This window comes from Falco peregrinus, chromosome 8 (assembly GCF_023634155.1).
Source record: "Falco peregrinus isolate bFalPer1 chromosome 8, bFalPer1.pri, whole genome shotgun sequence".
NCBI classification, from domain to species: domain Eukaryota; kingdom Metazoa; phylum Chordata; class Aves; order Falconiformes; family Falconidae; genus Falco; species Falco peregrinus.
In genome coordinates this window covers 14,179,477-14,193,774 of record NC_073728.1, presented here as the reverse complement: position 1 = coordinate 14,193,774, position 14,298 = coordinate 14,179,477, and the positions used below count along the sequence as shown (strand labels likewise).

General features: G+C 42.3%; 1 protein-coding gene across 3 annotated transcripts; it reads left to right on the top strand.

Moving 5' to 3' along the window:
- The first annotated feature begins 305 nt into the window (after positions 1-305).
- On the top strand, positions 306-13,517 carry SUMO1 (small ubiquitin like modifier 1). Of its 3 annotated transcripts, none has more exons than XM_013298839.3 (5): positions 306-329; positions 8,667-8,741; positions 9,991-10,068; positions 11,654-11,725; positions 12,641-13,517. In XM_013298839.3, exons 1-5 carry the CDS (start codon positions 321-323, stop codon positions 12,707-12,709), a joined length of 303 nt encoding a protein of 100 aa, XP_013154293.1. In that variant the 5' UTR covers positions 306-320; the 3' UTR covers positions 12,710-13,517. The 3 variants fall into 3 exon arrangements, with proteins under 3 accessions (XP_013154293.1, XP_005237099.3, XP_055667668.1); XM_005237042.4 differs by lacking the exon at positions 306-329 and adding an exon at positions 768-821; XM_055811693.1 differs by lacking the exon at positions 306-329 and adding an exon at positions 3,343-3,497.
- The last annotated feature ends 781 nt before the right edge of the window (positions 13,518-14,298 follow it).

Here is a 14,298-nt window from a genome sequence, read left to right as displayed (position 1 = left end):
GCCGCAGCCGCCCACCCGCTCCTCCAGGCGCAACGGGCCCCTGCCCAGTGCCTGCGGGGCGCTGCAGGTGCCGTGGCTGGCGGCGGGGACGGCCGCGGCGGCTGGCCCGTGCTGCGGAGGGCTGGCGCCCGTGCTGGGCGTTCTTGTTTCCCGGATCAGCCCCGGCGCAGGCCCGAACCGGCAGCGCCGGGGTCGGCGGGCTCTCGGGCCTCCGCACCGGGTTGGCTCTCTGGGCAGGTTGCTGAGGCCTTGTCCGCGGGCCGCCATACAGATACAGTGCTCCTGCGTGAAGAATTTGTGGCGACTGTGCAGTTGCGTGCATGTTAAAGGTTTGCTTCTCCAACGGGGAAATACCAAATCACGTGCATATAAAACATAAGTCTTAAAGGCTACTTCTTTCCCCACGCCGCCGCAGTGTCCCCAGGACGCGGGCATTCCTGTGGGGGGGCAGGCAGAGGCCGCAGGCGCCCGAAGCCGTCCCGTTTGTGCCGCCTACTGGTTGCTGTCTCGACAAGGAGCGTCTTTGTACGCGCTGCTGCGCCTGACCTACTTGTGCACCTGGATCTGGGCCCTACTGAATAATTGAAAAGCTGCACGCCAGTGGAGCGCAGGCGAAAAGCACCAGCCCTTGCCCTTAGAAGTTCCCACTTATTTCACATTGAGGGTTACCTGTAACGAAAATAGAGGCAGAGTTCTTCCTGCCTGCAGGAAGAGAGGCTCCAAGCAACACTTGGGCTTGATTTATATCAGGCGTTCGTGCTGCGTTTTACGCAACCATCTCTATGAGTCAGCATGGCTTCATTTCCTCTCCTGCTCCTCATGTAAGGCATACGCTAGAAAGCCAACAGCCAGAGAAATCTGGGGATTCACATAATTCTAAGAATATTTTTTTTAAGGAAAGCTTTTTGTGCTTTAGATAACCAATTTTTTTAAGTCCTACAACTGGTAATACTGCTGAAGAAATTGTGTTCAACTAGAAAGAATTTCCAGGTTCCCCCTTGTTCTAAAGTACTGGTGCTGCTGCCTCAGGGGGAATACTACTATTGTGAAGAGCAAACATCATTCAGTTGTCTGACTTAAACACTGTATTCATTATGTTTGCTAGCACTAACTGCTCTCAAGCAAACATGTTGGTATTATAAGGTATAGATTATTCTTACCTTAATGTCTAAGATTAAGAAATTAACTAGATTAAGAAATCTAGTTTTGATGGACTGAAAAGGCTTTGTATGAGACCACATAGGCTAGTAGTTTTCAGAAAACCATTAACAGTTCTTGGCTCTTAGACCATACATGCTGCTTTGGTGAAGCTAGTTAGCCAGAACTTGAAAGAACAGAGGTGAATTTTATTGACTTCAGGTGATTGCAGGGAAATCAGAGAAGTTATAAAACACCTGAGAATTAAGTGAGGTTATAAGGGTAAGTAGCTTTCATGGTGGCTGCTACAGTAAGGGTGGCTTTGTGGGAAGAAGCTTGCATAGGTATATTTAGTCTTTAAAACAGCATTATTTCTGTTGTGCCTTAATTTGAAGTATGCTATTTGTTGAGTTTGGGTTGTCAAAGAAGAAAAGTGTAAGTTTTACTGATATATCTCCATAGTGGGCTGGTACCTCTATTGGCTGAACAAAGAATAGTTTTACAGATGCTGTACAAATGTAGCTTGTATCTTGAACAGGTAATGTGTCCACAGCCAACTGAATAAGAAGAGAGTAAAGTGAGGTGGTGTTACTGTTACTTGTTGTGTATGCAGATGTGCATGTTTCAACATTATGTCCTCATCGCTGTGCATAGGGGTAGGTAACTGCATTCTGACACGTGTGAGTACTGTTTTTTTATTACAAGGTTGCATAGAAAAAATGGTAACATGAGAAATTGCGCTCAGGTTTCGTGCCAGAGCCTGAGACCTTAGCCTTATTGCTATAAGGCTACTCTCCCTGCTCTTAAAATTGATTTCATTTATGAATAGCAGTGGTGTTTAGGATGGAGGAAGTATTTGTCATTTTTTGTTCTGTTAGTATCATGTGCTGCTGTGAAGCCCTTGAATGACTTATTTTGGTGCTTTGTGTAGTGTTATTAAGCTCATAACAAGTTCCTACTGTGAGCTTGGCATAGTATGAACATATTTGGCCTTCCTGCCTACTAGACATTGCCTAAGAAAGATCACATTAATTCTGTAGCTCTGTATTAGCATCTGGTTTAGTTCTTCTTAGGCTTTTCCCCCTCCCTTTCCCTTGTTAATTCTGAATTGTTTTAACAGTTGTGATGAAAACTAATTCCTGTGAGTCTGGATACTGCATAGTTTCACTGTCTAGTGAAAGTGCATCCCTGGTGTAGTTATGTTTGTAACACTGTTCAATGAAATGCAGCAATGCAGGCATGCAGTGCAGCTGCTTCTGTGTTACAACAAAGGAATGTGGCACACGGAGCCTTAAGAGGCTGTAGAGATCGCCCAAAAGGTAGCTGGTGAAGTTAAAAACTGGTCCAGTAGCATCCAGGAAAGAATCTGTTTCAGTGGGGCTGTCTTCTGTTGATCCATTTATTTCACAATGACGTTGTTACTATATGGCTCTCCTGTGGTTTTGTTTTTTTTTCTACTTATTGGTGATTTAGAGCCAAGTGTGCACTTATTACAGCAGTGATACCGTGCAGGAAATGCCTTAGTTGTTGTAGAGTGATATTAGTACTGCAATGCTGCAGTCTGAACAGCTGGTTAAGTCTAAATGTAATGTTTTTAAGGTGTAGGTGTTGCTTCTTGTGCAAATCTCTAAATAGCTGTGCTGTGCCAATGTAAAGTAGGACATCTTCCGTGCTAGTACAGTGCATCATGAGAAGTTTGTGCAAATGCAACTGCCTCAGTGTACATCATTTGCTTAATGCTTGTGGACCCCATTACTTGTGTGGTTGTAGTGACTAAAAAAATGCAAACGGTGCGTAAATAGAAAAGTGAGTCTTGTTCTTACATGTATCTTTTAGTAGAAACCTTAGTAAATTATTACGGGTAGGTATAACGGGCGTGACTTTTGCTGTAAAACCTGCTTTTGTTGGAAGGGTTCCGTGACCCGGCCCGGCCCTCCTAGGCAGGGCAGGCGGCCGCGCAGACCCTGCTTTCGGGGGCTGGGCATAACCCCCCTACCTGCCCCTCTCTGGGGCTGCCGTTAGGTGCTCTCCCGCAGCCGGGCCTCTGTAGGCCGCCGCCGGCGGGCCTGGCCCCGGGGCGCGCTGCGGCCTGGCCGCCTCTGGCGGGCCCGGGGCGGCGCGGCGAGCCGCGGGCGGTGGCACCCCCTCGGGGGTGCGGGGGCTCCGGGGCCGAAGGCGGTGCCGGGGCGGGCTGGGAGGAGCCGGCGGGCCGCGCCGGGCGGGAAGTGAGCTCAGGCGCACAGGAAATCCCGCCCGCGCCGCGGCCTGTGTTTGCGCTGCGGGCAGAGAAAGGAGCGGAGCGCCTGCAGCGGCCCAGCCGAGCCTGCCGCACGCAACGGGGCCGAGCCATGTCTGACCAGGTACGGGCGCCACCGGCCTCGGGGGGAGCTGCCGCCGGGCGCGGGGGAGGGGGCGGCGGCAGGCCCCGCAGCCCCGCGGGCGCAGGAGGAGCTGCCTGCGCTCTCCCCGCCCCCCCTGGCTGCCGTGGGGCAGCCCCGGCCCGGCCCAGCGCGCTGCGAGGGGCGGCGGGGGGCCGGCGGGGCCGCGGGCGCTGGGAGTGACGCTGCCTTCAGTGAGGGGGCGGTGTGAGGGGGTGCCAGCCTCCGGCTGCCGCCAAACTCTGTCGCCCGCCCCTTCACTCTCCCCGCCCTTATTTAATCCCCCTGCCCTTTGGCGCGGGGTACGCGGGGCCCGGGGCTCGGCGCCCGGCCGGAGCAGGGGCGACCCCGCGGGGGCCCAGGCCGGGATCGCTGCCGGGGCAGCCCTGGCCCTGGAAACACGGGAGTGCAGCGAGGGGTGAGCCGTGCTGCACAACTGCTGTTTGCTTTCATTTTCCATTTCCCAGGTGCGTGGTAGGATGCTCTTTCCCCGCAGCAGGCTTTGTGCGGGTTGGGCTAGACCTGCCGGGTCCTCTGTTTGCCTTAGGAATGCAAAGGGGGGGTGGGGGGAGACGGGGACGACACGAATGTAAGAAAGACACCAGTCTGTCTTAGCTGAGCATTGCTTGCCTGTATTAAACACTTCGCCCTTCACCAAGATTCTGTCCTGCCTTCGCTCCTTGAACATCGTTAATGTCCCTATCTAATTCTGGCTTCTCAACGGGGGACTCGGATCCTTACTTCTACCCTAAGTTCCTGGCTGGCTTGCTGTGGTGTGTATACAGTCCTTTGCTTACAACTACTGCTTTAGGCTATGTAACCTGCTGGTGGAAAGTTAAAACAGCATTCCGATTTTAATTTGCGTTCTGTTTTGCTTTATTTTTCATACTGCCTTCATATGGCACTGTTTTCTAACTTTGTCATGATGATTTGACTTTGGAAAAAATCGGTGTCGGTATCTACAAATGTTTCTTGCAGGGCTGTGAAGTCGAGAGTAGTACTAGTGCCAGCCGTGAAATTAAAAGTACCCAGAGACAAGGCTAAGCTTAGTATCTACGGTGTCTGCTTTGAGGAATAGCCTTGATAGATTATGCCCCGTGAATAGAAACCATCGCTACATGCGCTGGTGGTCTGCCTCCCCGCCCCCGACTTTCAAGCACGATGCAACTGCTGGTGAGGATGGTGCCGCTGTTTGTGTCTGCAGAGTGGCTGCTGGGAGCACAGCTCTCGCTGGTACCCATTAGGACATGTTTCCAGTGTAGTAAAATACGTGAAAGTGACTGCGGTTTAAAAAAAATAAATAAATCTGAACTAGATTTTGTAGATTGATCTTCACGTGACCTGCTCTGTAGCTGTCTGCATCTGTGAACCAAGGCATGTTTTAACACATAGCAGCTTTCATTAATTCCTTCTCCAGGCAAGAACACATACATGTTTGTTCTCTGGGACTGCTTGAAGTATGTAAAATTCATTATGTGTGATAAGCTTTTTTGGATACATAACTTAAAGGTTTTTGAATAAGAACCTTGATTATTTTTTTTAATGGATAAGCTAAACATTGTTATATGTTGTGTCATTCACTTTGGGGGGGACTGTGCAACAAGAGCTAAGCAGATGCTTAAGTAACAGTACAGGATACAGTAGTGATTTGCTGTAAACCTCATTGCTCTGTTTATCAATCCTACAGGAATAATTAGATTACCCAAACTTGTAGATTTCTTACAGTGTCTTTCTTTTTGACTCTATAATTAAGATGACATAATTTTTCACCAATTATGATAATTTTGGCTTGTCTTTTTAGTATAAAGACACATACTTGATTTAGTTACTTTATTTCCAATAGAAAATTAACTTTTATGATAAGTAAAATTAGTTGCAAGAAGGTCATATGTCAAAAAACACATGGCCTCTTGGTGGGTTCTAGGCAGAAACAAAAAAAATTGGTTTTCCACTCTAGGGTCTCACGCTTATTTTGCTTTTGTGGAATCTACATGCTGACATTTTTATCTGTTCATGTACTACTAATAAAGAATGCTATAGTTTGTATGCGTTTTTCCATTCCTATAACAAACGTAAGGGTTTATTTGCTGTGTTAGGAAGTGTGTTGTAGTCCTATTCGTCTAGTAAATTTGTGGGTTTTGTTGTTGGTTTTTTTAAACATTATCTGACATGTGCTGAGTGTAGGACTTTTTTTTAAAACTTGGACATTGAAGTTTGAGCACTTCAGAAAATTGGAGGAGGAAACTTGCAATATATTGCTGAACAATATTTGTTTTGTGTTTTCATTAGCTGTAATAGCAATACCAGTGTGTTTCCAAGAAACTTTGGGTGCTTTTTACGGTCATGAATTTAATGTTGATATATAAATGTGAAGACAGTACTAGGAACCTTGTTCTGTTCTATTTAGAAAAACCGAGGAATGAAGCATTTAAAACTTTAGGCATCTAATGAAAAGTTAAACTTGGAGTGTTGTGGTATTCCTGTTCTGTTTGTACAGTTTTTTGTTGTTTTGTTTTTTTTTTTTTAATGTACTGTTTCATGAGATACCCTAAACGCCAGTTCTTTTCATGGTTCAAGTAAAAGTCTGGAGGCTTGCTTGGAGATTGCTGATCCAGGATTTTGTTAGTGAATGCTTGTAGTTTAGTAACTTTGCAGTCTCCTTGCTTTCTTTGTTCTTGAGTGTTTTTGTGTTGGCTTTACCATTTGGCATTGAATGGCAGTATAGTTCACTGAGAAAATGCAGGGAGCTGTTTCAGACTTGCTGGGTCTTGTTATGTTCTGATTTGAAATATTTTGTGCTTTTTTTAAGCTTCAGTTATTGGCATTGTCAACATTGATTTGATCTGATTTCTCTTCTCCTGAAATTGCAGCTCTGTTCACTCTTGTTTTGTGGGTGAGAAGCTGCTGGGGCTTTAAACAAGCATCTTTATGGTATGACGTTTCAAGACTCCAATTCCCTCTGCTTTTTCTACTGTTTGCTGCTTCTCCTATTTGTTTTTAGTACTAGAGCCCTCTTTCCCTGAGGGTAGGAATCAAACATCTTATGAATCATTGCTTTCCACTCTAGTGGCCAGAGGCACTGTCACAGTAGCAATGATGATTTGTCATACCTTGTACAAGATGATTTGGAAAGTGAGGTAGGTAGATCTGTTACAATGCATAGAATTATAAACTACTACAAATGCTTCTGTGCTGTGCAATTTCGTTCTTATGCAAAGTAAATTAAGACAGTGACTGACCTGAAATGCCATGTAAAAGGGACAGTATGTTCTTAATTCTTCCAGTGATAGCAAAACAGGAGATAGTTTTGAAGTTACATGCTTCAGACCTGTAGAGATCTGGTTCTCTTTGATTCCTGAAGGTTAGTAATCCTGCACATGGAAGATAAAAATGCTGCTTGTGCAAGTTAACAGAACAAATCACAGGTTCTTGGTTTTCTTTCTCTTTTTTAGTCGGGAGTGGAAACACGTATATTATTATTCCTGCAAATAGTCCCAGGAAGTTAGAGTTCAGATATGTTAGAAAGGGAAAACTGGTGGGGAGCACAGTTGCTGTGACTGTGTTACCAGTGAAGACTCCTTTCACACTTCAAAAGTGACTTGCTTGGAGACCTGAGGCTGAGTGTCTGGTTTCTTGAAAGCTTGGGGTCAGTTTTGGGGTTTGAGCTTGAAGGGGTGATGAATCAGTCCCAGCAGTCCAGGTTGTGCCCAGGTGGGCATAAAAAAAAAAAAAGTATTCAAACCAGCTGTATTCTCTGGCTCATACTTTTTTGCTGTCACAGAAACTGAATAGATCTGGCTTGAGGCAGTGAGTCAAACTGATGCAAAGAACACTTCCTCTCTCTTTTTTTCCCTCCAGACTGAGACTGGTACAGATAGGGCAGGTGTTCGCAAACTTTCCCCTCTGTCCTTCCTTGAACTTTTTAACATTCAAAGAAGTTGTGCATGTTTAACCTCTGTAAGGAAAAAGTAAATGCCTGAAAAGCTTGTCTGCTATTTTTATCTGGAGGTAGAGACCTATCTGGATGGACTTAATATGGAAGGTTAGTATGTGTTTTTGGCATTTGATCCTAAAGTTCGAGTCCAACCATAAAAAGGATATTTCTGTATACTCAGCAAAAAGTCCCTTTGGGGCTGGGAAAACTTATGTGGTAGGCACCTGTATATATTTACTTATTTTGTCTACTATGTTAAGCAATAAAATACAAAAGGAAGATTTGAAATGTGATTAGCAGGGTATCCTTGTTTCTGACTACTTGGGAAGATTTCTTCATCGAGCACCATCTGGACCTGAAGGCAGCATCTGTGTAAAATCCCTTTGTGCTGCAGTGGAACATAACTAAAGGCCTGGTCCAGAATATGTATTGACAGACAAGAGATGGGGTTAATAAGACAAGTGAGAGATCATGTATTATCTATTGGCAGCTAACATGAAAACTTTGATGTCCTTAATTCATGTATTTATCTAACATAACACTTAAACCCTTTTGATAAGCTTTAGTGCTCGAGTTGTTGAATCAAATTTGCCTTGTACAGTTCTTGTTCTGGAAAGACATTAAAACACTATGGTTCTTAGAATGGCAACTTTTAAGAATTGTGGTCTTAAACATGTGAGAAGGAAGCTGTTACTTGATGATGTTTTGTTGTTACAGAAAAGAAGGTGGCTGACCATCCTTTTGAAAGTCGTGACTACTGTTGATGCAGTACACTGAAAAATGTTTGCATGGTTCACCCTACATTGATAGTGTCATAGGTGCTTTCTGTTTACTCTCCTCATTATGTTTTTTTTTCCTGTAAAATATTTGAGCCTCTTAGTTTGCTTCCTGTATTATTCTTTTTCAGTCTGTTTGTTGACCTTGAGGTAGTGGTATAAAATCATGCTTCTCATTTTTGCTTCTGTCATCTATTTCCAAATGATCCTTCTCTCATCTCTTACGTTCTTCATAGTGTTTCTCTTCTGTCATTAATTCAACTTTTCACAGACAGCCTTTCATAATACTATATTGCAGCTGTTTTCACACATAGAAAGGAAGAAATAAGGTGCCTTGGATATTCTGATTTCTTGTAATAGAGGATGACAGCTGTCATACTGTCCAGTCAAAATAAAAACGTGCTGAACTGATCAGATTTTTTTTAAATGTTTTTTGTGCAGGAAGCAAAACCTTCAGCTGAGGACTTAGGAGATAAGAAAGAAGGGGAATACATTAAACTTAAAGTCATTGGGCAGGTGAGTTTTTACATAATTACTTGTGGACGTTTCGTGGAGGTGTGAGGTTTTTGTATTGTAGAAATGAACAAATGCAAGTTGCTACTTCCAGTTCTCCAATGTGGATCCTCCCCTGCTATAAACTACTTGGCAATTGCCAGTAATGTGTGTTAGTGTACTCTCTGGTGTGGTTTTTTAAAAGCTTGAGTAATTTATCCCTATGACTCAGGGTTTGGTCAGTGTGATCCCCGTCCTAAAACTAGGGGACCTGATGCATTGAGGGGTTAGTTTATCCAAGGATATGAATGAAATACAGGACAAAATCAAAAAAATCAGGTCTTTAGAGTGCATGTAGTACACCAAATATGAAGTCATTTTTCTTGAACAGGGATAGGAAGAGGATTCTCTTGGCTGACGTGTTGATAGATGTGAATGGTGGATTGTAAGTCCAAATTCAAGTTGTTGGGATGTGAATGTTGAGATCTTTCTTGAACAGAAGTCCTCTGTGCAAAGAACCCCTAGCTCATGTGATTTAACTCAGTATTGTTTATTGGCACCGTTGCTGTGCTATGACTGGAGATGGTTGACTTAAAAGTAGGACTAACACAAACTAGCTTACCTCTTGCTGCTTTAATCGGCAATGATGAGAACACATGCAAAAGCTGAATATGACCCACGTGCTTTTTGCACAGAACCTCTTGCAGTCTCTTTTATCTGTAGCCATTTTGACAGTTGTAGTTACTTGGAAGGACTATAGAATAATAAGACCTAAGATTCCTCCTTAGGTTAGTGTTGTGTTGCCAAGTGTATCTGTATCCTAACTTCTACATAATTACTGTAACTGAACAAGGTTTTATATATATTTTGAAGTGCAAGCTTTAACTTGTCTCTTGGAATCTTAGAGCAGAAGTCCCCTGCATATGTATGTTTGTATTTTGTAAGTACATCAGCTGGGTAAAGATGGAAGCACAGGCTGAACCATGTATGGTTTTAGTACTTTTAAATCCAAAATCTCCATAGTGAACCTAAAGCTATACTATGCCATCTGTTTTAAAACTGAGCTTCCTGTGGAAGTGCATGATGAATTTAGTGACTGATAAATCATCCTGGAGGTTCATGTTATGATGCATCAAGATATATGCATGGTGATAGTTAAACTGCATTCCGTGTTAGTTTTATGTAAATTTTTCTTAATGAAAGTCTTTAAATTGGCATAGATAAAGCAAGCAGTTACTGCAAAGAAAGTAACTTTTTTCTTTTCTGGTCTTAGGACAGCAGTGAAATTCACTTCAAGGTGAAAATGACAACACACCTCAAGAAACTCAAAGAATCATACTGTCAAAGACAGGTTTGTGAAACAATGATGTTCTCCTTAAAAAGGAAATAGAAAAGCCAAACACTTCAGCTTTACTTTTCTCAGTGTTCTTTCAAATAAAGACATTTGTTGAGACATTGAAGCTTCTGTCTAGTTACCAGCAGGACGGGTGTCTGACAGTACAAATATAATGGATCTCCTAATTTCTTCTGACAAGTAAAGGTATTTCTGTTTAAGATGGTTGTGAATTTTGTAGTAAGTTAAAATTACTGTTTGAAAATATGTAGTGGCTGCTCAGAAAACATAGACGTTACATTTTAAAATGCCCAGGCATGCTTTTATAGTTGCTGTGAAATCTTCTGTCTCCAAGTGAAATTCCTTTAAAGCTGTAGAATACTGCAGCTTAGGATAAGAGCAGCTTTAGGCATTGTTACAGCCATTAATGTGGTGATTGATTAACACTAGCTATTATGCTCTAAGTTAAAGAAATATACAACATTAATTGTGTAGGTAAATAGTAACTACTGTTACAGAACAAAAATGAATTTTCACGTCCATGTTCTGTGGCAGATACTGTGGGTTCACTGCTACTATTTCCAGAAGCCCTGGCCTAGTTTACCCCCAGCTTTGGGGACAGATGCCTTGCGTGGCCTTTTCTTGAGTAACTGTGTAAATAAGATTTTTGGAAATAGTTCATGCAGCCATCTTATTGACTGATGAAAATGCATTTGTGTGGAATATTTTTTTTTTTTAAGAAAGAAAATTGTTTGAATGAACACAGCTGTATTTGTGTCCTGGGCTGAATTCTGGAGTCTGTGATTTCCTTCATCGGCAGTCAATATGTTTTTTGGTGTCAGGCAGCCTTTCTTTGGTAAAGAGACCATGAACGCTTCTTCCAAGGTGGCCGGAGTGATTGTTGGAACAGTGTGAAGAGCTGCTCTTTCCTATGAATTTTTCTGCCTAGCTATTTGCAGGCAATATTTGAGATCTCATAGATGCACAAACCAGGTCATATTTCACTTGTGTGTCTTTTGCTCATAACTTGAAAGGGAAGAAAATGATGAGGTGTCTGAATAATACAGAAGTATTATTCTTCTGTAACGCAGGCACACTGTACAACAGATGTACTGCAACTTTGTTCACCATTGGTATGCTCCTTTCTCTCTGTTTGAATGCTGTTCCTTGTTTTCCCCCTCAGCTCTGCTCTTTCTTTCCCCCATTTTTTGCATCACGTATGCATCGCGTTCCTCCTGTTGTCTTAGGATCTTTAATAAGGCTGATATGCAATTCAGAAAAAGACAGCACCTTCATGTGTAATGTTGTCTTGGAAGGGAGGATGTAGTCAGTACTTTATAAATAAACATAAAGACAAGAAAAAAAAGCTACGGAAACTTCCAAGTTGTTGAGCTAGAACTCCAGTGAGACTTTGGAATAAACATGCATTTCAGCACCGTTGTGCTCCTTGAATCACTTCATAGCTTACCTGGTTGCCGCAAAATAGCTGAGCTCCTTGGTTTTGACTTTCAGGTGTGTTTTTATTAAAATTGTTTTTCTTGTAAATCTGTACAAGTTTCAGTAAGTGTTTTTTTTCCCTTTTACATCTGTTCCTTTTTCTCAGGGTGTTCCAATGAATTCACTCAGGTTCCTCTTCGAGGGTCAGAGAATTACTGATAATCATACCCCCAAGGAGGTAAGTTTCTTTCTAGAAAGTGTTAAGTAGTTCACTGGAGAAATTAAATATCAAATTGGTTAGTTTCTCTGTTCTGCTAAACTGTTAACCAGAATAAAGGTGCTGCTTTAAATATAGCCAACTTTCTGACTATATTTGTCTAACTAGTATCTTTAATAAGGCTGATTGGACCTTCATGTGTAATGTTGTCTCAGAAGGGAGGGTGTAGTCACTGTTTACCCTGGGGGGAGGGAAACCCTAAGTGAACTTCCCAGTTGTTGAGCTAGAACTTCGGTGTGACTTTGAAATAAATATGTATTTAGTTCACGTTTATTAGATCAAAGTGTAAATAAACAGAAAATGGGTTACTTCTGCTGTCCAGTGACTTCCACCAATTGTTACAACAAAGCAGGAGGAAACACTGTTATAATAATGACCTTCTGAAAAGTCTAATGAACTTGTGTACTGTGGAACTGAAAAAAGTTACCGTCTTTGAGAGAACAGTTGTAAGCAGGCTTTGAGTTGCAAGCTGTAGGTTGTGGCTGTATTGTGAGCTAGTAGTGTGCTATATATAATTCACGTGGCTGTACAGCTGATGTGTTCACTGTGATGTTGGTTATGTGCATCTGTTGCCCAAGAAGGGATTTAGAGAAAGGTAAAGCTAGCAACTTCCAGGCTGATGTGTACTGCTCCACAAGCAGATTTAGACCTCACTAACAAGGCTTTTGCTTTGACTGGGATGTATAAAACTGAAGGAAGAGGACTAAAAATCATGAGTGTTGGCTGGTGAGATTGAAACAACTGAAATTGTTTCACTCTTTGTTGAATTGTGGTGGGACAGAGGAAGAAACCGTTGTATAACTTGTCTAGGACCTGCTCCGAATTCTGTACACCAGATTTATAACAATTAAATGCTGTTTTTCTCTGTTCTCACAGCTGGGGATGGAGGAGGAAGATGTGATTGAAGTTTATCAGGAACAGACGGGGGGTCACTCAACAGTTTAGATCCTTCTGTTTGTTTTCTTCCCCCTTAATCCTTTTTTATTTTTAAATAATAGTTCTTTTGTAATGTGGTGTTCAACACTGAATTGAAACTGGCACCCCATCTCTGGGAGTTTTATTTTCAAGCGTCTGGTATTTTGAATTCTCGTGCTCATTATACACTATTGTTTGTTTTCATTGTGCTGAACTTTTGTGAACCAGCTTCAGCCTTGCTTCCCTCTTCCCTTCTGCCCTCCCCCTTTAGAAATACATGTACACACATGCATTTGTATGTTCACTGGGTTCGTGCATTTCGGGCACGAAGGCTGTAAAATCTGCCAGGTGGGCGAGTGTTCTTAATGACTTCCATATCTGCCCTGAAGTTTTGATGTGTGACTGTTTCACTCCTGGACTATAACTTTCAGTGCGAGATGAAGTTTTTCAGAGAACTAAACTGTGGAGAAATTGTGTATCCATAACTCAGAGCTATTTTGCTTAAATTGTGCTGATGGCCCAATGAAGAAGATTACCAAGTTGGAAACGGAAAAGCTAGAACTGTTGTCATCTGTACCTTGCTCCAGAGATGGCTTTGCTGAAGACATAAAATTGAAAACCCTATGATTCTTAAATCTTGCCAGAAGAGCCCAGAAGCATTTTAACTTCATATAGCAATTAGTACACGCAGGTATTCATGCAAGAATGTTCACAGCAGACAACTGGTGTTACTTTGACACTCTTGTTTGTACATTTTGGCCTGGGACGTGGGTTTTGAATGGACATTGTCTGTACCAGCTTCATTTAAAATAAACAAGAAAAACAATTTTATAAACAACTTGCATTTTCTTTTCAAGTGTTTGGAAATGAGCAAAACCAAAACCAGGTTATAATTAGGGTATGCTTTTCAAGTAACTATGTTCAAGCCAGAAAAAAATTGTGCTCTGTAAATATACCTCATTTTTTAAAAAAAAAACAACAAACTTTTTTCTACTTGCCCCAGTAAAATACTTTATCTGTGTGGTTTGCAGCTGACTATTTGAGACTAATAGCTGTTCCTTTTCTTGTTGGAGAATATCCACATACAGTTACATACAGCTTCACTTCATGCACAGAAGTTAAACTGCAAATGCAGGTTGGAAGGAAATACGAAGATGGTTTTTAATGTCTGTTTCATATGATCATGGTACCATTAAATAATCTCTCTATGGATGATATGGAAGTGTCATGATAGTTCATCCGGCATCATTGAGGGTCCACTTCATGTTCTACCTAATTGCAGGTTCTAAATGGTCACTTTGAGAACATGTTGCAGGATATGAAAGCTGAGATGGAAGGTTATAGGCAGAGTAGTGTGGTGAGATTTCGGCACTGTCCCTGCTTCAGCTTTTCTGCAGACAATGGGACTCATTTATGGTTTAGTAAATTAAGTTCGCTATGAATGCCAGCTTCATTAAAGACGTTTTAGTACTGGCATACTTGGAAGAAATTACAGTTTTTGGATGATTACTTTTTTTTATGGCACTTGCGGTAAAGCTAGAAATGCATTTTCTTTCATGCTGTTTTTTTGTGTCCTGTTTCTGATTTAGTAATACTTTTGTACACGTAGTTGCACTAAG

Bases quoted from the DNA above. Each gene is read 5' to 3' on its own strand.
- SUMO1 (XM_005237042.4), top strand. From the start codon at position 783: ATGAGTCAGCATGGCTTCATTTCCTCTCCTGCTCCTCAT. The intron at 10,069-11,653 runs GTTTGTGAAACA...CCTTTTTCTCAG, and splicing joins AATCATACTGTCAAAGACAG to GGTGTTCCAATGAATTCACT. The intron at 11,726-12,640 runs GTAAGTTTCTTT...CTGTTCTCACAG, and splicing joins ATAATCATACCCCCAAGGAG to CTGGGGATGGAGGAGGAAGA.